We start from the raw sequence: 25,804 nt of genomic DNA, 5'->3' as shown, positions 1-25,804 counted from the left end.
GGCCCGTATCACTCTTCCTGTTGCACCAAGACTTTACTTGAAGCAGTGCAGTCGACGTTTTATAATAACACATTCCTGCGGAGGGAGCTGGTAGGAACGTTGGGTTGCTCGGTCAATGGCCAGGGTCAACGGCGGCGTGGGGTATTCCGCAAATATACCCGACTGTGAGGGCGGGCACAAGCCGGCGTGAGTAGGTTAAACGTTGAGTTTTATAAAGGCACCACGGGGTCACCAGCCCCTCCCCACCCAGCCCCACTCCCACCCCCCACCCAGCCCCACCCTCCCCACCCTCCCCACCCAGCCCCTCCCTACCCAGCCCCTCTCCACCCAGCCCCTCCCTGCACAACGGACACAATAATCCCCTGTGGGCTGCTGTAACCTGGCGGTTGCTAGCAGTATAACAGTGAATCCCTCTTATATTACAACTGCAGCATCGAGAGATGTGGTGGCATTCAGATGCTTCCTAAATCAAGATGGATTATATTCATTAATTGCTTATGAGTGTCAAACAACGCACAGAAATGTGTAAAAAGCACTCAGCCCTTGTGCATTGTGCACAGAAATCCATCAGCCGGTTCCTGAAGAATGGCTCTGTGTTCCTCATGTCATAGGTCACCATCGCAAGTACATTTGAGCGATTGTGATGGGGTGGAAAGGCGACAGTGATGCAGAGTTAAAGAATTGCAGATGGGTTTCTCACCAGGACAAGACTCGTCAGTATAGCATGGTCACCAATGCTTACGGCTGCGGAGTCTGCCTTCTGGGAACCATATACGTGGAGTCCCCTCTTGATAGCTGCTCATTGACCGTATCATCGCAGTACGGGCAGCCTCGCAGTAATTGCCAGATAATTGTTGCTATGTATTATCTCTGCAGCAATTGGATGTAATTACTCATCCATTTCAAAGCTATCATCATGCCCTCTTGTTGCACGTGTTACAACAAGGCGTGCGCTCGATGTGCGAGCTAACAGGCGCTTTGCTCCGACAGTCCCATTGCAAGCGATACGGGGGATCTTCGTTGGCCTGTTTGCACCATAATGAGCACTGTGGCCACCATAGGCGAGTCACTGCAGGAAAGACTCGAGACTCTGCAAAATGCGTTTAACAACGATCGCGCCGATGATGTGTAAATACGTACTGAACATTCGCGCCGTAATGTGGTGGGCATGTGCTGTGTGCGCCCCCTCCGTATGCCAGTTTATCAACTGATGTCGTGCGTGGTGCCCCCCACTGGGCCCCACTCTGAAGTTCTCACCGAGACCGAGGAGTTCGCAATAGGTCAGTATGGATGTGTTCCGTCCGTTGATGCGATAAATGAAACCGTTTGCTTTTTTTCATCAAATATGATTCTCTGACAAATCAAGGTTCCCAATCTTCATACGTTCTGAACCACTTAGTATGTTATATTTGTAACCTCTACGTGTATATATCTGCCTCTGTATTAACAATGTTACTTAGTACATAATGGTATGGGAAGTGGCTCATCAAAAAATATAAACACACGAATGTTTTCCATCTGTTGCCTCAATCTGTACCGTGAATAATTATTTGACACCTACTAGGAGGCTTTCAAAACCAATATTATCCACAATAGAGGTTTTTTTGGGGTTGGATTGCGTAAATATAAATGTGTCGTTAAACCCGCCACCACCCAACACAGACAATTGGTAAGGTTTGTCACGTAAATAAAACGCGCCAATTCGTTACTAGTACAGCACACCAGTGTGTTGGAGAGTAAACCCACTACAACATTTACAATGTGAGTTAACGACGTTTTACCGGTAATTACAATCAGCCTCATCAGGCGACAGGCAGAATTCTGAACTAGTAACTAATTGGCTGTGGCGGGTTTTAACGACACATTTATATTTACGCGAACTAACCCAACAAAAACTCTATTATGAATGTTTTTTTTTCCCACACACCATTTGTGAGCACTTTCAAGTTATTTTATCAAACATTCTGCAAACGTGATGTCGTGCCATTGTAGCTGTACGTGACATTTGTATTTGCAGGTAATGTGATTAAGTACAGATGTTTGCCTGGGTTCACACTTGTCGGAAAGGAAGAGATAACATGCAAACTTAAATCACGCCTCGAACCAGATGGGACTCCACCGTCATGTGAAGGTAACACGCGTGTGTGTGTGTGCATGTGCGTGGCTGGAGCCGTGGTGCAGCGGTTAGCACGCCGCGCTACAAACCCGGCAAACTGAGTTTGATTCCCACTGACGGCCGATATCAGTGACGATTATTGGAACCGGTCTCAAATGAGCCCCTGGTGCGATGTGTAAACGTCGCCACAGCGGAGACAAAGGCGCCGAGGCGTGGTGCTGGCCACCCACCCCCTCGTGTGCCACGCCGGCCTTTACAGGCACTCGCTAACAGCACTTGCATGGCCCAGCAGTGTTTCTAGGTTATACAGGGGATCTTTGTTTTTGTCTGGTACCGTCCTCTTTCCGGAGGATTGGCGGCATCTCCTCCACTTCTCGCCATCCTGCCCAGTCTCAACCGCGTTGTCCATCTGCATCTCCATTGCCGTCTCGCCCCACCTCGGGATCTGTGCGCATGCGTACACAGATTGTGCTCCGGTCTCCCTAGAGACCTGCGGGGTTTGAGAACAGGACGTCGTGAATCCGACCTTCGCACGCGGGCTGTGAGGACCGTTTTAATGATCAGACATTAAGCATACAATTGTGGCACCTTTTTTCCTCTTAAGATATCACTGAGGTCATTTTATTTTGAAATGAGTAAAACATTTTATCACCACAAATTCACTACAACAAAAACAATTGACCATATTACCAATACAAATGAACACGGAACATTATTAAAAATGCGTATGAGTTGTGCAATAATCACGTCACTTTCAACTCGTAATCTGCAACAAGGAATCGCAACAAGATATTTTAAATAATCGTTAAAAAATTCTACAAATAATATTGAAACAAGTGCTTGTTAAGCAACATCAGCAGGTGTGGGCTGGAGGCATCCATAATGCACTGCTTCTCCAGCACTGTTGGAAACGTGTCCCCGGCACGCGTTGCCGCTCCACCCCGGAGGTGCCACACCGGCCTCGCGTGTACGTTGAACTTCTTTCGCGCCGTACGTAGCCGGCCGTGCTAATCGGAGGTGCGAAACTTCGAAACAATTTTTATTTTATCAGGTAAGGGCCACTGAGCTACGTAGCTCGTTTTCATAAGGGACCTGGCCACAAATGATATCTCAAACGAAGTGGCTAATCACGTGCAAATTTATAGCGGCCAAATACTCTGAACATTAAGCGGTCTACCAGATGCGTTTGGTCCTGGACAGGTTGGTATTAGCGTGGTTGTGTCATACCGAGGAAAATACATGAATATGTTGAACTTCTTTTGAACCTTACCTAGCCAACCACGCTAATCGGAGGTGTGGTGGTTGGACAACAAACTAAACACGAAAGCAGTTAGAAAGAAATGAGTTTGTCAATCTAGATGATTTTAAAATGCATAGCCCCCCAGTGGCTTCCAAATATCGGAAGGAAGAGCGTTCCAGACGGCCGCAAACGGTTTGCCAAAATGTGGTAAAATGAGCTCTTAAAGTGTCCAAATAAAATTTTCCTAACGAGTCCAACTTGCTTGAAACCTTCCATTTAGATTCTCTTGCTTGCCCCTGGTGGTTGTTTTAGGCCGTTGGTGATCGGCTCTCCCTGGCCCGTGTGCTCACTGCAGTAAGAAGTGCCGCGTCGCGCCGAATGCTACGTGCTCACTTTCTTTCCCCACTTCCCTCCACAGCTCAGTGCCCAAACAACGAAGTCCGCACTGCGAGCTACGGCGTCATTTTGAGCCCCGAGTTTCCAAGAAACTATCCAAACTTTCAGACGTGCGCGTGGACGGTATCCGTCGAGAGGGGTTACAACATCACCGTGTCGGTGGAGTTTTTCCAGAGCGAGAAAGAATACGACTTGCTGGAAATATTTGACGGTGAGGACAGTCACGAGCTTGCATTTGACAAACGTTCGAGCGATTTGTTCTTCTTGGTCTTGGGCAATGATTGTTGTACAGGAATTTACAGAGACACTACGTAAATCTGTGAATATTAAGATTCACAAGGCCCTTGGGGGGGCCCTTGGAAACTCTTAAACTATGAAAAACTTTATATTTTACTAGGTAAGGCCCACTCAGCTACAAAGCTCTTTTTCAGAAGCGACTTAGCCATCACAAATACTAGCTCAATGAAGTGGCTTTTCACGTGGAAATTTATAGCAGCCAAATACTCTAAACGCATGTTTTTAAATGTAGAGGAAAAAAACCAGAGGACCCGGAGAAAAATCCACGCGACCAACATACAGGCGTCAGGGTCGGGATCGAACCCCCAACGTTCTGCATACTAGGCGAGGTAGTTAACATCTCGTGAGGTAGTTAACATACAGACGAGGTAGTTGACATCTCGTGAGGTAGTTAACATACAGGCGAGGTAGTTGACATCTCGTGAGGTAGTTAACATACAGGCGAGGTAGTTGACATCTCGTGAGGTAGTTAACATACAGGCGAGGTAGTTGACATCTCGTGAGGTAGTTAACATACTAGGCGAGGTAGTTAACATCTCGCGAGGTAGTTAACATACTAGGCGAGGTAGCTGACATCTCGTGAGGTAGTTAACATACTAGGCGAGGTAGTTGACATACTCGGCGAGGTAGTTAACATACTAGGCGAGGTAGTTAACATCTCGTGAGGTAGTTAACATACTAGGCGAGGTAGCTGACATCTCGTGAGGTAGTTAACATACTAGGCGAGGTAGTTGACATACTCGGCGAGGTAGTTGACATACTAGGCGAGGTAGTTAACATACTAGGCGAGGTAGTTAACATCTAGCCCCACCGCGGCGCCTATATTGTTTTATATGGCCAACTAGAAAAGTTCATGGGTCGGTGGAATTCGCGTCCGGTAAAAGATTGAACCACCTTCAGCCTCTCCTGCTCTGCCAATCCCCCATTGCAGGCATCAATGGCGAGAGCCCCGTGCTGCTGACTTTAAGCGGCAACCACTCACACCCCGTGAACGTGACCAGCCACGGCCACCACGTCCACCTGCGGTGGGCGGCCGACCAGGCCACGAATAAGAAAGGCTTCCGCATCCGATATGGAGGTGGGTGGGGGGTGGGGGGGTGTAATCTCGCGCGCGTACATCGTTGTCTTACTGTTCATTTTAACCCCATTAAACGTCGCAACTAAGAAGTCACTGGAAGCACAATCAATGCCCTACGCGTGGACTATGCACGCCTAATGATCCGAACCGTCTTCTTCTTGTGCCCACCTCCAGCGGCCTACTGCAGCACCCCCCCACCGCCCCAGCACGGCTCCCTGCAGAGCCAGATCGGGGGCCACGTGGGCGGCACGGTGCGCTGGGTGTGCGACCCCGGCTACCGCATGGTGGGGCGCGGCTCGGCCGTGTGCCGGAGCACGCCGCGGGGCTGGCTCTACTGGGATGGCCCGGTGCCGGCCTGCCAAGGTGCGCACACAACTCCTCCTTCACCGGGCGGCTCCTCCACACCCAGGAAGAATCGCTCTCTCCCTCCTCTCTTCTGCCAGTTGAGCGTGCAGTGGCATACGTAATTTGGAGCTTTCGTGACTGCAGGAATTACTCTTTGGTTCTTTCGGTAAAGTCACGTATAAAGAGAAAATAATAAATAGTATTTAATTTATTATTTTCTCTTTATATGTGACTTTACCGAAAGAACCAACATGCAGTGGCAGCCCAGGGCCCAACAGTCGAATGTGCAGTGGCAGCCCAGAGCACAAGCAAATCAAGCAAACTATTAAACTTTATATATTTTTATTTTATTTTACTAGGTAAGGCCAACTGAGCTATACAGCTCTTTTTCAGAAGCGACTTGGCGACATTATAGCTCAACGAAATGGATTATAATGGGGAAATTTATGCCAGCCAAATACTCTAAACGCATGTTTCTAAATGCGGAGGGGAATACCGGAGGATCCGGAGAAAAATCCAAGTGAATACACGGAGAACATGCAAATCCACAACCTCCTGTATACCAGGCGAAGTAGTTAGCACCTCGCACCCCAAGCAGCTTTAGGGGCGCCCAGATTCATGAAACAATTGGAGTTCATCAAGAATCAGCTCAAGTTCAAATCCTCAAAAAATAATTCACGGAAAGAGTAAATTAATCTCTCATTGCTATCTTGTCGGTGACTATATTCCTATTATCATGGTTGGCTATGTACGGTGCGAAAGAAATTCAACATACATACATAGTCCCAGCTCACTGCATCCCTATTTTATCTACATCTTTGTTATCTCGCTGTATCTCTATTTCTTGTCTACATCTTCTCTGCTTGTCACCAGGAAGTTAAACTTTGGAAGAGGTGAGGTGGTGGGGGGGGAGAGGTCTCCAAAAAATATTTTCAGCTTAGGGCCCCCCGATGGGGGGGGGGGGTGGCGGCACCACCACTGGTACTAGGGCGGCCGACGAGGAGGCCGGACGTCTCTCTGCCCGCGGCGATCGCCTCCCTTCAGTCCTCCCCCTTGAGGCCATCGATCCACCGCTCGCGCACGCGGCCCCCACTTCTTGCTCCTTCCACGCGGCAGTGCAGATCCACTCAAAACGGTCGTTTGTCAAACTCCCATTCTCTTTGCGCGCGTCCGAACCGAAGAAGTCTGCTTTCGTTGTTATTAAAGGGATTGGCGACGCTGCGTGTGCGGTGCTGCACGAGCACAATTGGCGACGAATGTGTTGACTTATTTTTCAATTTTTGCACGGCCAAATATCTTGCGCCCAAGCAAGCTTCTCACGGGCCAATGTCATTGTTTTGACCGCTCACGATACTGCCCAAGATCCTGAGCCAATTCATTTCTGCTCCTCATCAGTCATTTCTATTTTGGCATCAGCATTTCAGATGCATCGCAGATGAGTGCGCTCTGTCGAGCAAAACTATTTTACGCTGCTAAATTAGTAAAAATTCAATCTTTGCATGGAAACCTCTGATGAATATAATATTTGAAGTAAAATTAGTTATGTATTTTATCTTAGGTCTGGATTATTAAAGTCATTATCAAAAGGTCACGAAAGGATCAATTATTTCAGCGTAAAATTCCTTATTATTTTTAAATATCACAAAACATGAATATGGAGATTTAAAAGCGTATATATTTTGTAATGATTTTCTTAATAAGAAATAATCCATCGTCAGCCCTGGTCACTCCACTGCTGGATGAAGGCCTCACTAATCCACCGCCATCTCTCATGGTCTCGGGATGTAACGATCCACCCAGCTCCGGCGGCACGCGAGCTGATTTCTTTGCTCCATCTCCGTGGCACGTATGTGTACGTCGTCGGGAATGGGGTCATACATTTTTTTTCTATGCAATTCCGATGATGTAAACTAAAAGAAAATACGTAGGCTTTCGCAACCAATATTATTCATAATCAACGTTTTTTGGGTTAGATCCCATTATTGATAACGTTGAAGTGTTGTGTAAAACTAGTTACTACTGGCAAAGACTAATTAGAGAATCCATTGAAATTGAGAGAAACAGAAATAACATTAACCGCTCAGACAGCTACAGACTTAGTGCGGCCTGGAAGCGTATTATTAAATAATACATATTACAATTCCTTATAGGGGAAACAAATACTAATTAACCGATTACTAACGTAGCATATAATTACAATAACACACATTACAACTGATTACTAATCTACAACTAACATCGTAACAATTGCCTGATTATTAATCTAGTATATAATTACAATAACCTCCGCCTCAAATCACTGCACCTGATGAGTTCAATGATGACGTCACCCTGCTGCTGTTCTATTTAAGACCGGGAGCAAGAGCAGAGCCTCACCATTCTGGCGAATTGCCCGATGATGCTGAATGCAATTACCAGCGAAACGTCGTACTCAAAAAATTGTAAATGTTGTGGTTTCACGCTTCAACACACCGGTGGGCTAAAGCAGTGACCTATTTGTCTTTTGTCAACGTGACACTTTTTTTTGATGATTGGCCGTGTCGGGTGATGGAGGGTTACGACACATTTATAAATAACGCGATCTAACCCAAAAACGTTGATTATGAATCAAAGAAAATATCTCAAACAAACTCAGATATCTTTATCGCTACGTCTTCAGGTCGGTAGACGTACTGAGGCTTCCACAAGGCAATGCGTGAGGGCACATGGCACAGTTTGGCGCCGGCTATCGTACAGTGAGGTGGTTGTGTCGCTGCAGTTCACTGCGGTGAGTAGCGACATCTTTAAAAGTAGCGGCACTACTCCTCTCTAAAGATAATTAACACTTACCGCTTGCGCGTTCCGAGATTCGGCGGTGAACGCGACACCACCCTGCAACTTGCAGACGTTTCGGAACGGCAAAGGGTTTACATGCATATGTTCTATAATCCATTTGTTCCCTGTTACGTCTCGACGGAATTCTCGGCATGCAATATCTCCATGCTTCTTTGTGCACTCTTCAGTTTTTGTTCCGTACATTTCTCAATGACCATTATTCTGAAGCGGTGCATGCTCATTAAAAAAAACTAATTTAGAAGATTTATTTAGACTGGAGGAGGAATCCAATGACCTATGAAGCACGGGCTCAGAAAGTTACAACAACAAAATTACAAAGGCACGATAGGCGTACAAAGTATAGGAAAGCTAAGGAAGTGACTAAATATAGAAAAAATATAAATAAAGTGTTTTAGTGAAAATGAGGTACGTCGCTGCGTTACTTTTCATTATCAGGTTCAGCTTTCCAACGGCCCTCCAGCCAGCTCTCATCTGCCTCCTTGTGTCATCATTTTGACGCCGGGGATCACCTTCAACAACCGCCGGGCTCAAATCGTTTTAGCCATCCGCCAATGGGTCTTCTGGACCGAAGTCTTCCAGCGACATTCGCTTACGCAGGCAACAACACATCTGGGCCACTTTTGACTTATCTGCGTCTCGTCACTCGGCTGCGGTCAGTTAAGCACATTCTGCTGGATACCCTCAAGTTATCGGCAAGGGCCTTGATTGTTCCGTAAAAGAGCTTTTAGCGCAATGGGCCTCGCCAAGCTGAGGTAGACCGAGTTGAAAAATATTCCCCTCCGACGCCCGATTAGAGTGGCTGAGACGCGCTCACAGTGATGGATAAACGTCGCTTGCGGCCCGCTTGAATAAGTGATAGGGCTGACATGGCCACTGGCCGTGCGCAGTCCGGAGTGCCGAATTAAATGAAGTCACAGGTCCTATCCAGCCCACCCACGGGCCATAGGTCTCTCCACCCCACCCCCGCCCCCCGGGGTTAAAGTATGTGAAGATAACTTGAAATGCGCGGCAAGCCCTCACTAATGAGGCGTGACCGCACATCATTAGCAAACTACATTTTAGTCCCATCAGCGCGCCACCCCCCACATACTATAATGTGAACGGAGCCAGATATTTACTCTCTCTCGACCGGTCGTGTCCAATAGAGCAATTGTGCATGCTGCGGAATGTCGACAGCTGCGGCCGCTACGTCAAGTCCTGGAGTCGGCGGTCAAGCCGTGGGTGTGCGGCGAGTGGTTGCGATCACCTCTCTCAGTCTCGTCCGCGCCTCGAACGATGGCAGCTTGCTCCCTCCGTGCGCCTCGCGAATCCCTTGCACGGCAACTTCAGATGAAGCAAATGACCACTGTCACGTTCCTCACTCAGGTCAACAAATAAACCCCGGATCTCCCTGATCCTCACAGCCCTTCACTGGCTCCCTATCGCATGCCAGAACACAACTGTAAAGATTGTGTTCTTAATGTCGCAAACTTTCTACATGAATCTGCTCCTGGCCTCCCCTCTCTCTATCATCTTGCTCTCTACTCCCCTCACTGGAGGTAGAAGAATATCGAAATTGTATTATTTTTTACTCTAAATGCAAATTTCCCTTTTCACAGAAGGTGTTTATTACAGACTGGTTATTTCCTACATTGATCATCACTCTTGATTTGAGCTCCAATCGGATTTATTGCCGTTGTCTTCAAAGTAAAAAACAAGTGTCATTTATATTCTCACAGTTATTAATCGATTTTCTTTATTAATGAGTCCAACTGAGTCGCAAACGTTGTTTCTTTTCGAGGCAACACATTTATTTGTAACACCGTAACACACAGGGATAACTGGCCCTTTACCAGATACAGCCTAGGGTGGTGACCACCCAGCTAACTGCTCTATACAGGGGAATTACTGCTACGAAGGGTCGGACCCTCGCTCGGGTCTCCGACCACGTGGTCCCCCGTAGGACGAGGCGCTTCCAGCTTGAGACGCAGAGCTTCCCGCTTGTAGAACGAAAAGAGACCCCGGTCCCTCCCATGGACCCGCCTTATATCCCTCTCCGGTCGGGGCCGCTCCGCCCTCGGCCCCGCCCGCCTTTCCAAACATTCTCGTTCTCTCTCGTTCCTTCTCAAGAGCTCTCTCCGGACACGTGATCACCCACTAGCCCCCCCCCCCAACCTGGGGCCTCCTGTGTGGACACTCCGGATCACGTGTCTACGGGGTCAACCAGAGTGCCATGGCCCGTGGCAACCCTTCCCCTGGGCTGACACTCTCCCACTCCCCCTCGTGGGAACCCCCACCACACGCTGCGCATGGTGCCCGCACTATCCCAGTGCTCGCCAAGCCCCGCTAGGGCTGTGTCCCACACAGCCACCCCCACGGTGCTGTCCACACTAGGGCTGTGTCACACACAGCCACACACACGGTGCTGTCCCCACTAAGGCTGTGTCACACACAGCCACCCACACGGTGCTGTCCCCGCTAGGGCTGTGTCACACACAGCCACACACACGGTGCTGTCCACACTAGGGCTGTGTCACACACAGCCACCCACACGGTGCTGTCCCCGCTAGGGCTGTGTCACACACAGCCACCCACACGGTGCTGTCCCCACTAGGGCTGTGTCACACACAGCCTCCCACACGGTGCTGTCCCCACGAGGGCTGTGTCACACACAGCCACACACACGGTGCTGTCCACACTAGGGCTGTGTCACACACAGCCACCCACGCGGTGCTGTCCACACTAGGGCTGTGTCACACACAGCCACACACACGGCGCTGTCCACACTAGGGCTGTGTCACACACAGCCACCCACGCGGTGCTGTCCACACTAGGGCTGTGTCACACACAGCCACTCACACGGTGCTGTCCCCACTAGGGCTGTGTCACACACAGCCACACACACGGTGCTGTCCCCACGAGGGCTGTGTCACACACAGCCACCCACACGGTGCTGTCCCCACTAGGGCTGTGTCACACACAGCCACCCCCACGGTGCTGTCCACGCTAGGGCTGTGTCACACACAGCCACCCCCACGGTGCTGTCCCCACTAGGGCTGTGTCACACACAGCCACCACACGGTGCTGTCCACGCTAGGGCTGTGTCACACACAGCCACACACACGGTGCTGTCCCCACTAGGGCTGTGTCACACACAGCCACCCACACGGTGCTGTGTCCACTAGGGCTGTGTCACACACAGCCACACACACGGTGCTGTCCCCACTAGGGCTGTGTCACACACAGCCACCCACACGGTGCTGTCCCCACTAGGGCTGTGTCACACACAGCCACCACACGGTGATGTCCCCGCTAGGGCTGTGTCACACACAGCCACACACACGGTGCTGTGTCCACTAGGGCTGTGTCACACACAGCCACACACACAGTGCTGTCCCCACTAGGGCTGTGTCACACACAGCCACCACACGGTGATGTCCCTGCTAGGGCTGTGTCACACACAGCCACCCCCACGGTGCTGTCCACGCTAGGGCTGTGTCACACACAGCCACCCCCACGGTGCTGTCCCCACTAGGGCTGTGTCACACACAGCCACCCCCACGGTGCTGTCCACGCTAGGGCTGTGTCACACACAGCCACTCACACGGTGCTGTCCACACTAGGGCTGTGTCACACACAGCCACCCACACAGTGCTGTCCCCGCTAGGGCTGTGTCACACACAGCCACTCACACGGTGCTGTCCACACTAGGGCTGTGTCACACACAGCCACTCACACGGTGCTGTCCACGCTAGGGCTGTGTCACACACAGCCACTCACACGGTGCTGTCCACACTAGGGCTGTGTCACACACAGCCACCCGCACAGTGCTGTCCCCACTAGGGCTGTGTCACACACAGCCACACGCACGGTGCTGTCCACGCTAGGGCTGTGTCACACACAGCCACACACACGGTGCTGTCCACGCTAGGGCTGTGTCACACACAGCCACCCACACGGTGCTGTCCACGCTAGGGCTGTGTCACACACAGCCACACACACGGTGCTGTCCCCACTAGGGCTGTGTCACACACAGCCACACACACGGTGCTGTCCACGCTAGGGCTGTGTCACACACAGCCTCCCACACGGTGCTGTCCACGCTAGGGCTGTGTCACACAGCCACACACACGGTGCTGTCCCCACTAGGGCTGTGTCACACACAGACACACACACGGTGCTGTCCACGCAAGGGCTGTGTCACACACAGCCACACACACGGTGTTGTCCACGCTAGGGCTGTGTCACACACAGCCTCCCACACGGTGCTGTCCACGATGTAGGAACATCTAATGCACGACCCTCCCAGGCCGGCACCATACAGTGACATCTCTGATGTCACGATAAAAATAATAATCTTGATTTTGATTGTTTTTTTTTCTTCCTCAGCAATAACATGCGGTGTCCCTAACCTGCCGGACAATGGCATTGTAGTAGGAGCTGAGCACACGGTGGGATCCGAGGTGACGTACCGGTGCAATCTGGGGTGGATGCTGTTGCCCGGAGATTCTATCAGTGCCGAGTGCCTGGCAAGCGGCGAGTGGAGCAACAAGAACAGGCCCCCGGTCTGTGCCGGTAGGTGTCCGCCCTTCCTCGTTTTACCCCCATCGCTTTATCAGAATCAGCATATTCATTTATACTGGAGGAATCCGATGAGCTATAAAGCTCTTTTTCACAGATGTCCAGGAGGGGTGGGTGAGAAGGTTACAACAACAAACTGTATAGTAGTGCAGAGTACCAGAAAAGTAAACAAATCACCCAAACAAATACAAATTAAACAAAACCATCCCCATCCTACCGGGCAAAGTCCACTGAGGTTTTAACTTATTTTTCAGAAGCGACCTGGCTACAAATGATAGCTAAAAAATTGCCCATCATTTGGACATTTATAGCACCAAAAATAATCTAAATAATCTAAGCGCACGTTTCTTAATGTCGAGGGACAAATTGTAGTAACCACGCGACCACGGGGAAAGAGACACGCAAACTCCACATATACAGCAGCAGGCGTCGGTGTTGGTATCAAACTCCCGACCTCCGGCATACACCAGGCGAGGAAGATGACGTCTCCTCGCCACCATGGCGCAGGGCTCAAACTCCATTTTGGACAACGCTTACTTTCGATGCAGACCTGGTTCCAGGATCCTGGTTATAGCAGCAACAACAACAACGAACAGAACCATCCAACAACAGCTGTTTACCTGGTCAAGTTTCCGAATGGCAAGGTCGTGCATCAAGGTGGTATAACCAGCGCACACACACACACAAAAAGCTAACAGAATGCATACACAATAAAAGCGACACATTTTCAGAGTAGAATTTCGTTCCAGGTAATATAATGTTGATTTATGTTTGCGTACTGTTTTTTTTATTTCCTCTGTAATGTGGTAGCTTCTGCGCCGATTTGAATTTTTGCTTTATTTGATGTACTTTGTTTTTTGTGTGATTACTTTGGTCGTTTTTGGTGACTCGGTGTCACTATTTGCAAATGCGACTCTCATAAACGCCTTTCCCCCCCTGACGAAACAAATCAACTTGTGCTTGGCTGTGTGGCAAGGCCGCATTGACAAAACAATCACAACGCTGCTGCTGCTATCATCGCCTGCCGCTCACACTTTTGGGGAGTAAGTTTAACACGTAGTAGTAATTGGAGGCTTTTATGACCAATATTGTCCATAATAGAGGTTTTTGGGTTAGATCGCATAAATATAAATGTGTCGTTATACCCACCACCAACCGACACAGCCAATTAGTAAGGTTTGTCACGTAAACAGAACACGCCAATTAGTTACTAGTTCAGCACACCGGTGTGTTGGAGAGTAAATCCACAACATTTACAATTTGAGTAGTACGACGTTTCACTGGTAATTACATCCAACATCATCGGGCGATTTGCCAGAATAGTGAAGCAATCCACCTACTTACAGTCTTAAATAGAGCAAGATGACGTCATCACTACCAATCAGGTGCGGAGAGCAGAGGGGGGGGGGGTGTTGTAATTATATAACAATAAATTGTTAATCACATACTCTTTGGTTCTTTCGGTAAAGTCACGTAGGTATAAAATAAAATAAATCACGACGTTTCGGGCGCAACACAAGCATCCGTCATCAGGTGGGAAAGCAGAGTCTGCTGCTGAGGCAGACTGTTTTAAAAGGTTTGAAATGGGTGTAGCCCAAGGGTCATAAAGAAGTGGCCGGGGCTCGTGATGTTAATGTGAGAAATTAGAGGGCACGGAAGTGGCTATGTTAATGTGACAGATTAGCATGATGTTAATGTGAGAAATTAGAGGGCACGGAAGTGGCTATGTTAATGTGAGAGATTAGCATGATGTTAATGTGAGAAATTAGAGGGCACGGAAGTGGCTATGTTAATGTGAGAGATTAGCATGATGTTAATGTGAGAAATTAGCATGTAACTGTAGAAAAGAAGGAGAGCGGCCTCCTCGACGAGGGAGTGCAACCCAACGGGTGTAATCCACAGGGCCTGTGAGTATGAGAGTGCAATCCAAAAGACATGTGAGCATGAGAGTGCAATCGAAAGGCATGAGAGTGCAATGCAACGCACATGTGAGCATGAGAGATCGAAGCGAGAGGCACAGAGAGAGACACACAGAGAGTCGAAATAACAGCTGACATAGGCAGGTAGGATGGAAACATCACAGTCAGTTAAGACTTTACCTGGTTAATAACGTCCTTCCAATGATTGCTCAGTTTGTACCCATCCTCTCGGTTGAAGTTGTGTCTGTGTTTATATATCTGGATGGCTTCATGAAAAAATCTCTGAAGGTAGCCGGTAGGTTTGCAGAGTACCTCCGTCTTGGAAAAATCTATTTCGTGTGAGCCTACAGCGTTAAAACAATGATCGGCAACGGCAGAGGTATTGATCCTACCGTGTTTCAGATCTGCCTTGTGTTCACGGATGCGGTCCGATACATGTCCGATACATGTCGTTTCACAGTTGATTAGCATGTGTTGCCTATACAAGGAATTACAATCGAAATGTGTATTGCATAATAATACGTGACGAACGTTACTGTGTTGGGTGGTGGAGGATTACGACACATTTATTCTTACGCGATCTAACCCATCAGACTGTGTGTGTACGCAGAGAGAGAGCGCTCGCGCGTCTCGACTGGCACGAAGCCGCTGCTCTGACGTGTGCTGTCCCCCCGCAGTGATGACATGTCCCAGCATCAGCAGATTCGTGTTGACACACGGGAACTGGCGATATCTTGGCGAGCCCAAAAATGAGTACAGGTCGCAGGTGCTGTTCGCTTGCAACCCCGGGTACCACCTGCAAGGCCTCAAAACCATCACCTGTGAAGCTAACGGAATGTGGAGTTGGCCTTCTAAGCAACCGCAGTGTGAAAGTAAGTTCATTCAGACTCGTATGTCACCATCTAAGTGATGCATGATCGGCTTGTGCAATGGCTAGTGTAAGCCTACCACGACGTGGCTACACAAGAGTTTGTTCTACAACGATAGTTTATTATGTACTCCGGTGTACACAGTGGTGTTGGTTGCCTTGGAAACCGTTTTGTGATTGTAAGTTGAGGCGCCGCCGCTGCCCCCGTGAGCGGCGGCGCTCGGGAACCTCTTCGCTCGCGCTCCTTAATTCCGTCGATGCTCCAGGAGGTGAATCGTACGTCATTGTTGCAGCGCACAGTAATGATGCAGCAACTGTCAACTAAACCCACGTCGACGCGCCGATTCCACCCCCTCTTCCCCCCCGCAGTCATATCGTGCGGCGAGCTGCCGACGCCTCCCAACGGAAATAAAGTTGGCACGCAGACCTGTTTCGGTTCCACCGCCATCTTCTCGTGCAACTCGGGATACACGCTGGCGGGCTCGCCGGGGAGGGAGTGCCTCAGCACGGGGCTGTGGAGCGGCACCGACGCCAGCTGCATTGGTGAGCGCCGGCTCCACCGCCGCCTTCGAGCCTCGGCGGCGTCGCTTTGGTGGTGCTCGTCGCCTTTTCGGTCTTCTCGGCCATAATTGTGGGCTCTCTTCTCTCCGTTTCCAAATCGCGAACTCGTCACGCAAAAAACACGCAAAAAACACATGCAGTGGATAGCAAAATTAGGGCTGACCCTCTAACAGCCCATCCCGGGTTTATCAATCCTTGATTGTGTGAGGAGCTGACAGACACTTGAAATATCTGGATACAATGCCCACACCAGTAAACTCCTCTGCCAGGTGAAGACCGAGTCAAGTTATTGCACAATCAGGCGCCGCGTGCCCACGCAGCTTCCGCGCACGAAGGGACAGAGGAATGACGTCCCTTAGTGGCCAGAGGTGGCACTCCGTGAATCGGCCCTGTTGGACCGGTGGCTGCCGTTGCTCAAAATCGACCAACTCCCTTCAAAACAGACGCACGACGACAGCCGGAAACCCACGATGATTATCTTCTCTAAACACCGACCCTTCCACCGCACGCACAGCCTGGGCCCGTAGAGCTCCCCTTTGTCAACAGTCCTGTGCCAGTGGAATAGGGCATCCATTTGGTAGCTGGTTCGTGACCTGTAATCCACGTGCGTGCCGACCCGAGCGCCTACGCAGGAAGCAGGCGAGCGGATTGGCTGGCGTCGCGAGGCCACCGTGAGTCACAGCACAAAGGCGCCGCTGTCCGGCCGACTGCTGACCGTGCACTTGCTCGCTCTGTGCTCTACCATGGTTGAGAGATGTTAACTAACTCGCCTGGTCGTGGGGGGATAGATCCCAACCCTGACGCCTGCATATTTGCAGTTTGCGTGTCTCTCTCCCCTTTTTCGCGTGGATTTTTCTCCAGGTCCTCCGGTTGTTCCCTCCACATTTAGAATCGATGTCAACCGTTTTAGAGTATTTGGCTACGATAAATCTCCACACGATGATAAGTCACTTCGTTGACCAATCATTTGTGATAGCCAGGTCGCTTCTGTAACAGAGCTGTATAGCGCAGTAGAATCTTACCTGGTAAAATAAAAAACATAGTTTATCGTTGAAATGCCACCACGGTACTCGGTTGCAGAACGTCGAGCCGAGTGCCGGCACCGATGCTGCCGCGGTGTCACGGTCGGCGCGCTGCACTCGCGATCCGGAGGTCGCCTGGTTCGATCTCCCATAGCAGTGGTCAGAACAGTGCGCGGGCAGAGCTTCTTGAACCGCCATCCGCCGCCTCCATCCAAGGTGTGGTGGGCGTTTGCCAAGCAAGCTCCCGGCGGCCATGCGAGCAAAAACGATGGACGTCGTGCCGACCGGCACGCGGCGCAAACCCGAAAACACGTGGGAGAGGTCTCCATGTCGTGTATACTTCTGTGTGTTGAACCTCTTTCACACTGTACGTAGCCGACCGCGCTAATAGGAGGTGCGGGTGAATAAGGACAACAAACTAAACACACACGTCGTAAATGTCCACGCGAGTCGAGCGCTGACACGTTTCTTTGTTCCATCCAGCGGGCCACTGTGGGGTGCTGGAGCCCATCGTGAATGGGCAGGTGGTCGGGGAGAGCTACGGTTACAGGGACACGGTCGTGTACCAATGCAGCCCTGGATTTCGTCTCATTGGCTCCTCCGTCAGGATTTGCCAACAGGACCACAACTGGTCTGGGAATTCGCCAGCGTGCGTGCGTAAGTGCCACTTCTTTTTTTTTATATTTCCGTCGTTAATGGAGGTTGTTATTCTGCGGTAATGGTGTATTTAAAAATACACGTGTTTAATTAAATAATCGCAAGCGCGTACGGATTCTGTAAAAATGTTATAATTAACTCAGAACCATGGTTACTAATGTTGTCAAAGCCATTGCAAAGCAGCCCTCGCCCTGTGGGTACATGTTTACCAATGTTGCGATGTGACGCCTGGCTTCCTTCTACAACGCACGGCACAGGCGCCGCGGTGGCGAGATGTTAGATACCTCGCCCAGTATAGAGGAGGTCGTGGGTTCGATCCCGACCCTGATGCTTGTATATTTGGAGTTTGCGTGTTATTTGCATGTTCTCCCCGTGGTCGTGTGGATTTTATTCGCGTCCTCCAGTTTTTTTCCCTCCACATTTAGGAGCACGCGTTGTAGAGTATTTGGCTGCAAAATTTTCCATGTGATAAGCCACTTCGTTGAGCTATCATTTATGGCCAGGTCACTTCTGAAAAAGAGCTACATAGCTCAGGGGGTCTTACCTGCTAAAATTAAAAATAAAATAAAATGTATATTTAATGAACACGGTGCACTGCAAAGTGTAAGCGAAGTCACCTCAATTCAGATGCAGAATCCTCATACTTCGCAACACACAGCGATACACTACCCTGTCCATTGCAATAACGCCGTCTAATTGTTCAGCGATACGATACCTGTCCATTGCAATAACGCCGTCTAATTGTTCATCCAGTCGGACTTGCTGAGTTTCAAGATGCCCTTTCATGAGGGTTCGACATTGGCATGTTTGCTAGTTTTATGTTCAGTGGAGTTTTGTGCGCCATCTCTCAGGTCGGTGTTTTTTTTCTATTGCTCCGTTAGCCATTGCCACCCACACACAAAATGGTGCATTCAGAAATGCCCGCTTCATTCACTTACACTTTGTGCCGTTAAATTACTTCGCGTGCGTCGTCGTTTTAGTTCCATTACTTTTACGGTCGTTAGGGCGGCGGGGATTGGTGAGGTGTGGTAGCATCACCGACATCGGTCGTGCTGACCTTATGACCTTGGCGGTGCGTGTGTACACGGTGTGTACGGTTCTGCTACGGACAAATCCGCGTGACGCTTGAAACTCTGAATGGTGAGCCTTGGTTCCCAACAGATGAACCGACGCCGCTCGATGTTCTCGTTCCACTCTGTCACCGAGAAATGAATCTCTGTACGGTAATACCGTCAACTCGCTTATAAATCAGCGGCTCTGCTCGTACCGAAACAATCTGTCGGAGACCGCCGGGCACGTGATGACATTGTGATAGCGCTGGCCACGGACGGTGCCGCCCAGCGTTCGTGCGGCGCACCGTGGTTCATGGACATAACGAGCGCCGGAACACGCGCGATGAATCTCGTCACCGCGAGGTGACCTTGCAGCGAAACACCAACAAAGGCGTCGTGCCATCTCTTTATCGGCGTGGATGTCTCGCCCGAGCCTGCGGGACGCTTCTCACAACTCCCTCCCTTGCACACCGGTCATTTATTTATTGTCCAAGGTCCATCAGCTCAATAGACACGATTCCACAGTGGCCGTCGCACTGTGCTGATCGCCAGCTGCGAGCGCCGTGTCTCTCTCGCAGACCCAGAGACGACTGCCCTCTGGTTCCCCAGCTCCAGTGTATCACCGCTTTGAAGCCCACCGCATCGTAAAGCGCGTCCTCCCGAGACATTCACAACAACCCTTCTATCTGCACCCAAGATGAATCGTGCCCCCAGAATGTTCGCCCGCCCTGCGTCTGACGGGAAACGCACGCTCGTGGGGTGTTTTAAACATTCAGGCGAGAGAGGGTGAGGTTGTAGGCTGGGTGTGGTGGTGTGACAGAGAGGTTGGGTTGGCACCTCGCACAAAGGTAACAACAATGAAGTGCCGGCCAGGCACCAGCAGGGAAGGCAGTACAGCAAATTGGTTTATTAGCGCTCACACGCACACAGCGACAAATAAAGTAGTCCCAAAATAACGTTTTAATCCATTCTACGAAAAGTACTGTTGACCGAGATAACTGTTAATCGAATATAGGAATTACGTGAGTCTGCAAGAGAGCTGTTTCCACTGCCAAAACAGAAAACGTTATAATATAAACAAAGCCAGTTGAGGTCTAAACGCTCATAAATGGGCGTCGTTGATTGGCTGAGGGCTTGGCTCAGCCCCACTTACGAGCGCTCGGATTGGCTGAAATTTAGTGCCAGCGTGCATAACGTAAACACGTGACCGTTAATCGAAATGTTCACGTTAAGTCGAAACCATGGGGTCCTATGGGAGGTGAAACGTTAACTGGAAAACCGTTAACCGATGTCACTCTTAACTGAGGGACTACTGTACATGTAAGCGTAATGTATGTTGAACTTCTTTCGCACTGTACGTAGCCAACCGTAATAATCGAAAAAAAAAGCAGCTCTAAACAAATTAGTTTGCCAATCTATATTTGAGAGTGCACAGCTCCAGTGGCTTCCTATCAATCCACGACAACGTTTTACTTTTCAGATTTTTCTTTTCAGGTGGCCAAACCACAAGTCACCGCCGCGGAAATACTAACGGTGAGCTCGCTCCGTGCGTTGCCTATCTTCACAGCAATCAGCTGCGGACACCCGGGCAGTCCTGTGCACGGCATCGCTCACGGCGGCCGATTCAATCTGGACGACGTGGTGGGTTTCTCCTGCGACGTGGGCTTCGTAATCCATGGAGCAGAGAGCACTCAGTGTCTCCCCAGCGGGCAGTGGAGCGACCCCTTGCCGGTTTGCAAAGGTAACTCTGACGGCGTCGCGAGGAACGGACGGCATTGAACAGAGCACGGTTAACCCTCGACCCCCCATGTGGGCAAATGATCCGGGCTCACAGACGACCCCGTGCTCGTTCAATTACGAGCCGCTCCTTACTTGTCGAGGGCCTTCGACTCGGTGCCCACGCGACCTGCAAATGCGTCGGCGAGTGCAATTATTACTTTAAGAAGCTGTCGTGTCGAGTCGAGCACTACACAATGATTACTTTAAGGAGCTGTTAGATAAACAGGCGCCTCGTTCTGCTATCTTCGCCCCCAGTCTAGTAAGGTGAAAACATTCATACGTTTCCATAGCCTGATTCGCATTGTTTGCGTTTTACTTTTATCTGGGCTACCACTCTGCCCCAACACCCCCATTAGTCCAGATAATTGGGAGCTGACTGTGCGCTCAATATGTCCGTGTTTAATATCGACAGCGTACAGCTCACATCTTTACAAAGATCCCCCCCCGTGTAGCCTTTAGCATACTGTTGGGGCAAGTGCTGTTAGCGAGTAGCACCTATGAAGGCCGGCACGGCACACGAGGGGGCGGGTGGCCAACACCACGCCCGGTCGCCTTTGTCTCTCCATTGGCGATATTTACACACCACACCAGGTACTCATTTGCGGCTGAGTCGACCTAGGGGAGGCCCAGAACCGATTCAGATAATCGTCACTGGTTTTGGCCCGAGAGCGGGAATTTCATTCGGACCGCTGGGTTTGTAGCGCAGCGTTGCGCTAACCGCTACACTACCGCTCCCCACGTCCTCGAACGCCTTTGTCTCCCTAGTGGCGAAGTTTACACACACGCACGCACACGCACGAACTAGTGCAGCTGCTGCAATGTCTCGCATTGTGTCCCTCCAGTGGTGAACTGCACCGGTCCGGCGCACGTGGAGAACTCCTACCTGGAGATCAAGAACAAAAACAAAATGTTTCCCTACGGGACACTCGTGTCGTACCACTGCAAGCCGGGCTACGATCTCATGGGTTCCTCGACTCTCAGCTGCCAGCCCAGCGGCCAGTGGGACAAGCCGCCTCCCGTGTGCACCGGTACGTGAGCCGGGGCGACCTCGCGGACGCCACTCACGAGGGAAGGCGGCGACATTGTGAGGCCCGGGCGGCTGGAACCGCGGCCCTTTCCCTGAGCGTAGCCGGGGCGGTGGGGGCCTACGCGCGTGCCGGGCCCGTAACCCGCTCGCGGTAGGTGTGGAATAATATCGCGCGTCCCGGCTGTTGGGGGCAGACTGTGGCCCCCCTCGCACCGCGTGGGCTTTCTCCAGGTGCTCCGCTTTTTCTCCCATACACGGACACACTCATACACGGACACTCTTACACGGGCACACTCGTACACGCACACACTCGTACATTGACATTCATACATCGGCTGACATACGATGTGGCAGAAAGCCTCGGGCAAAGTGTTCTTGGGCTTGGGTGTGGACTCCTGGGGAAACCCAAGTGACCATTGATCACGATTGGGTCATGAAGTCCCACACTCGCGTTGTTCACGAAGGTGGCTCGGTTAAAAAACAAGGAAACGAAAAGCACCGCTCCTGCGACCAAAGTGCAGCATTCTGAGTGGACAGTCCGGGCATTGCTGACAGGACGTTAATATTCACCCCACGGTATCGCCCAGGGAAATGATGAACGTTGCAGTGTGTTTCTGTAGTGTGAACCATTCTGTTGTTTAGTTATCAATACGGTACTGTCTTTAAATACGTGAGTATTTATTTTTCCGTATGAACTCACGTTTTGTGTCATGCTGCAGTTTAACATCTCCGCTAATAGGACAGCAGAATAACTCTCGCACACGTCGCTGCTGACGGCCGCCATCGAGAGTCGGAGCCGTCTTCTTGTGGTGCCTCAAGAGCCTCTGGTCTAGGATTAGCGGCGCGAGTTTGGTGCAACAGCAGCTGGATATAAACACAATCTTGGGAGGAATGCCAGCTGTAGTTATATCCACAGTGTGCTTGGATCAGAAGTTGCCCTTTACCCCTCCACCAGTACAATATGAGGACGTCTTGACTATATGAGAGCTGTGCTTGTATAAGGTGTGCTTATACCCAGCGTCTGCCGTGCCACAAGTGCTGGGAGGAGAGCAGCCACGGCTGCCCGATGGCTTCTTAGCCGGTGCTGAGATGGCACGCCGTGGGTAGCAGGGCCCTCGGGGACGGTGGAGCTGGTGATGAGCACCGTTCCGGCGCACAGGCGCTCGAGAAATAAGTCCAGACGGAGGCAAGGGATGTCACAGGGTAGTGGCACCAACAGCGTTGGCCACGATTATCTGATTGATATTCAGTTTTCACATCAAAACGATGGTTTTGTATTTGCAAGCGCTGCTGCTGTGGGCGTCTTACGGTGAGCGCGCTGCGCTACGAACCTGGCCACCCGGGTTCAATTCCCACTCACGGCCAACACCAGTGACAGTTATCTAAACTGATTCTGGGCCTCCCCTCAGGTCGACTCAGCCTCAAATGAGTACCTGGTGCAATGTGTAAAAACATCGCCACTGGGGAGACAAAGACCGTCAGGCGTGATATTGGCCACCCACCCCCTTCGTGTGCCGTGTCTTCATAGGTGCTCGCTAGCAGCACTTGCCCAAAAAGTCGGTTAACGCTATACGGGGGATCTTTCTCCTTTGGCCGGTGCCGGAGGATTGGCGGTGTGTGGCATCTCCCTCCACGTCTCGCAATCCTGCCCAGTCTCAACCACGTTGTCCATTTGCATCCTCGTTCATTCTTCATCTCTCCATTGCCGTCTCGCCCCACCTCGGGATCTGTGCACAGGCGTACACGGCTTGTGCTTCGGTCTCCTGAGAGACCTCCAGGGTTTGAGAACAGGACGTCTTTAAACTCGTGAATACGGCCTTCATTAGTGCTACTCGCTAACAGCACTTGCCCCAATGTGTGTTGAGGCTGCACGGTCGAGGGGGGGGGCGTCTTTATCTTTTTGTTTTTGTTGCCGTGTGTGAGTAGTGGTGAACTGCAGTCACCCAGGCTCGCCGCCGCACGGCATCTTGGCGGCCGAGGGCTTCACGTACGGATCCTCGGTGACGTACTCGTGCTCCGAGCGCAGGACGCTCCTAGGCCACTCCACGCGCACGTGCCAAGCCAGCGGCCACTGGTCTGGCTCCACGCCCCTTTGCTCTGGTAAGGAGACACAACAGTGAGCTTCTCCCCCCGTGCGGGTGTTTCAGGTTTAAACTGCCGTAAATACCCTAAATCGCATCCGCTGCAGATGTGCGTGGGGTATCAGCAGTGATACCCCACGCACAAATGTATGCGACTGCGGTCATCCAGAACAGACCGTACGACATATAACGACGCGATGGGTTTGATCTTCCACGAAGCTGCTCATCGTCTCCCCTAACTCGCATCCACTGGCCAAACCATGGCAGCAGCAGATGCGGATACCAGGTGCACAAACAGCCACTAAAAAACTGTCCTGTGTCCGACTGCGATCATCCAGAACAGACCCTACACAACGTATAATGATGTGATGCCCCGATCCACAAATACGGAGGAGACATCGTGGCGGTGATGATCCACTCCTCCGCTACTGCTCCTGACGCAGTCGTTATCTGGCTTGACCACCTGAATGTGAAATTGTAGTCGCTGTTCTGCATCTACATCAGCCGTACGACAGCCGGAGAAGAAGACGAATACGAAACGCACCGACGCAGCGTGAAACAAACGCCTTACTCCACTGCGTTGACGGGAGACGTGGACGGCGAGCGGTCTCACTGTGTCGTGGCCTTGGTCACCAGGTGCGGGCCTAGTGGCTGGAGACACGTGATGAATGAAGACTAGGCTAAACTGTTTTTTTTTATTTTACCAGGTAAGGCCCCAATGAGCTCTATGTTTGTTTTCAGAAGCGACCTGGCCATCGCAAATGGTAGCTCAACGAAGTGGCTTGTCGCATGGAAATTATAGCAGCAGCCAAATACTCTGAACGACGGGAAGTTAACGTTCTGGCAAGATTACCCGAGCGTGAGTGAGCGGGTTGTAACAATCATCAATCACCCAACAAAGTGGCTTATCAACGTGTGATGTTGATTCTAAATGTGAAGGTACCCGGGAGAAAACCCCACGCGACCACGGGGAGAGAGAGACGCAAACTCCAAATATACAGTAGCAGGCGTCAGGGTTGGGATCTATCCCACAACCTCGTGTATACCAGGCGAGGTAGTTAACATTTGGCCACCACAGCGCCCTGAGTTGGTGAATGGCGAGTTCACATCCCCACGCTGGTCGCGTCGCCGCGTTGAGTTTGACGACACGTGCGCCGAGTCCTGCACACCGGGAAATCCTTCAGAGATTCACTCAAGCGACACCGGCACGACTCGGCACTATTTCTGTGGCATCGTGGTCGTGATGCCATCTGATGCTGTCCTCGCGGAGAGTCGCAACGATGTTAACTCGCCTCGCCACTTGAATTTTCGTACAAAGGAAACATCGCTTGAAAACGTGTGAGAGCATATGTGTATGAAAATCAACCCCGTGAAATGGTAATTTGTAATAACACTTTTCAACTCTGACTAACCTCATTAAGAACAGGGGTGAATTAAATGTGGCGTAAGGAGAGAGGGGGTTGTTTATTTAATGAAATTAAGAGCTGTGGATAAAAGACTTGCTTTTCCATGGGTCCTGCATGCACAAGGCATCTTAATTATCTGCTTATTAATGGTTCATAATTGCCCTGACGCATGATGGAAAAAAATGACGAAGGAAGGGCATTTTAGCAATCCCTAAAAGAGCGAATCTATTTGCATTCAACTCGATGTCATAACCTCGCACCCTGACGAACCTACACTAATTGCTTTGGGATAATTGCGCGCAACGTATTCGAGGCCAGTGCTTTGCATGATTACTTCATTCACGTTACAGAGGATTTATAGCCCGTGACAAAGAACACGATCCCAACTACAGAATCGTAGGGGGGGGGGGAGTGTATAGAGTGGGCTTATGTTCCGACGTATTTTGCTCTGCTTTGTCGAGAGAGAGGGTGGGGGGGCGGTGAGTAGGCGGGCGGGCGGGGGGCAGGTAAATGAAAAGGATTACAAAATAATGAATTTGGAGCAACGCCAAAACATTCTACAGGG

General features: G+C 50.7%; 1 protein-coding gene across 3 annotated transcripts in view; it reads left to right on the top strand.

Annotated features, from left to right (window-relative positions):
• LOC133353013 (CUB and sushi domain-containing protein 3-like) overlaps positions 1-25,804 on the top strand; it is a 639,938-nt gene that overhangs the window by 583,584 nt on the left and 30,550 nt on the right. For all 3 annotated transcript variants that reach the window (XM_061569078.1, XM_061569077.1, XM_061569076.1), the window contains 12 exons: positions 1,200-1,280; positions 2,018-2,131; positions 3,775-3,963; positions 4,981-5,127; positions 5,302-5,490; positions 12,676-12,861; positions 15,464-15,658; positions 16,024-16,197; positions 17,721-17,894; positions 20,514-20,687; positions 21,568-21,753; positions 23,679-23,852. In XM_061569078.1, the coding sequence (XP_061425062.1) occupies positions 1,200-1,280; positions 2,018-2,131; positions 3,775-3,963; positions 4,981-5,127; positions 5,302-5,490; positions 12,676-12,861; positions 15,464-15,658; positions 16,024-16,197; positions 17,721-17,894; positions 20,514-20,687; positions 21,568-21,753; positions 23,679-23,852 (1,983 nt within the window). The remainder of the gene's footprint in view (positions 1-1,199; positions 1,281-2,017; positions 2,132-3,774; positions 3,964-4,980; positions 5,128-5,301; positions 5,491-12,675; positions 12,862-15,463; positions 15,659-16,023; positions 16,198-17,720; positions 17,895-20,513; positions 20,688-21,567; positions 21,754-23,678; positions 23,853-25,804) is intronic.

The sequence above is a fragment of the Lethenteron reissneri genome, chromosome 42, assembly GCF_015708825.2.
Source record: "Lethenteron reissneri isolate LAM-NWPU_2019-01 chromosome 42, ASM1570882v1, whole genome shotgun sequence".
NCBI classification, from domain to species: Eukaryota; Metazoa; Chordata; class Hyperoartia; order Petromyzontiformes; family Petromyzontidae; genus Lethenteron; species Lethenteron reissneri.
The sequence above is the reverse complement of the archived record's forward strand: the minus strand, read 5'-3'. Positions and strand labels throughout refer to the sequence as shown.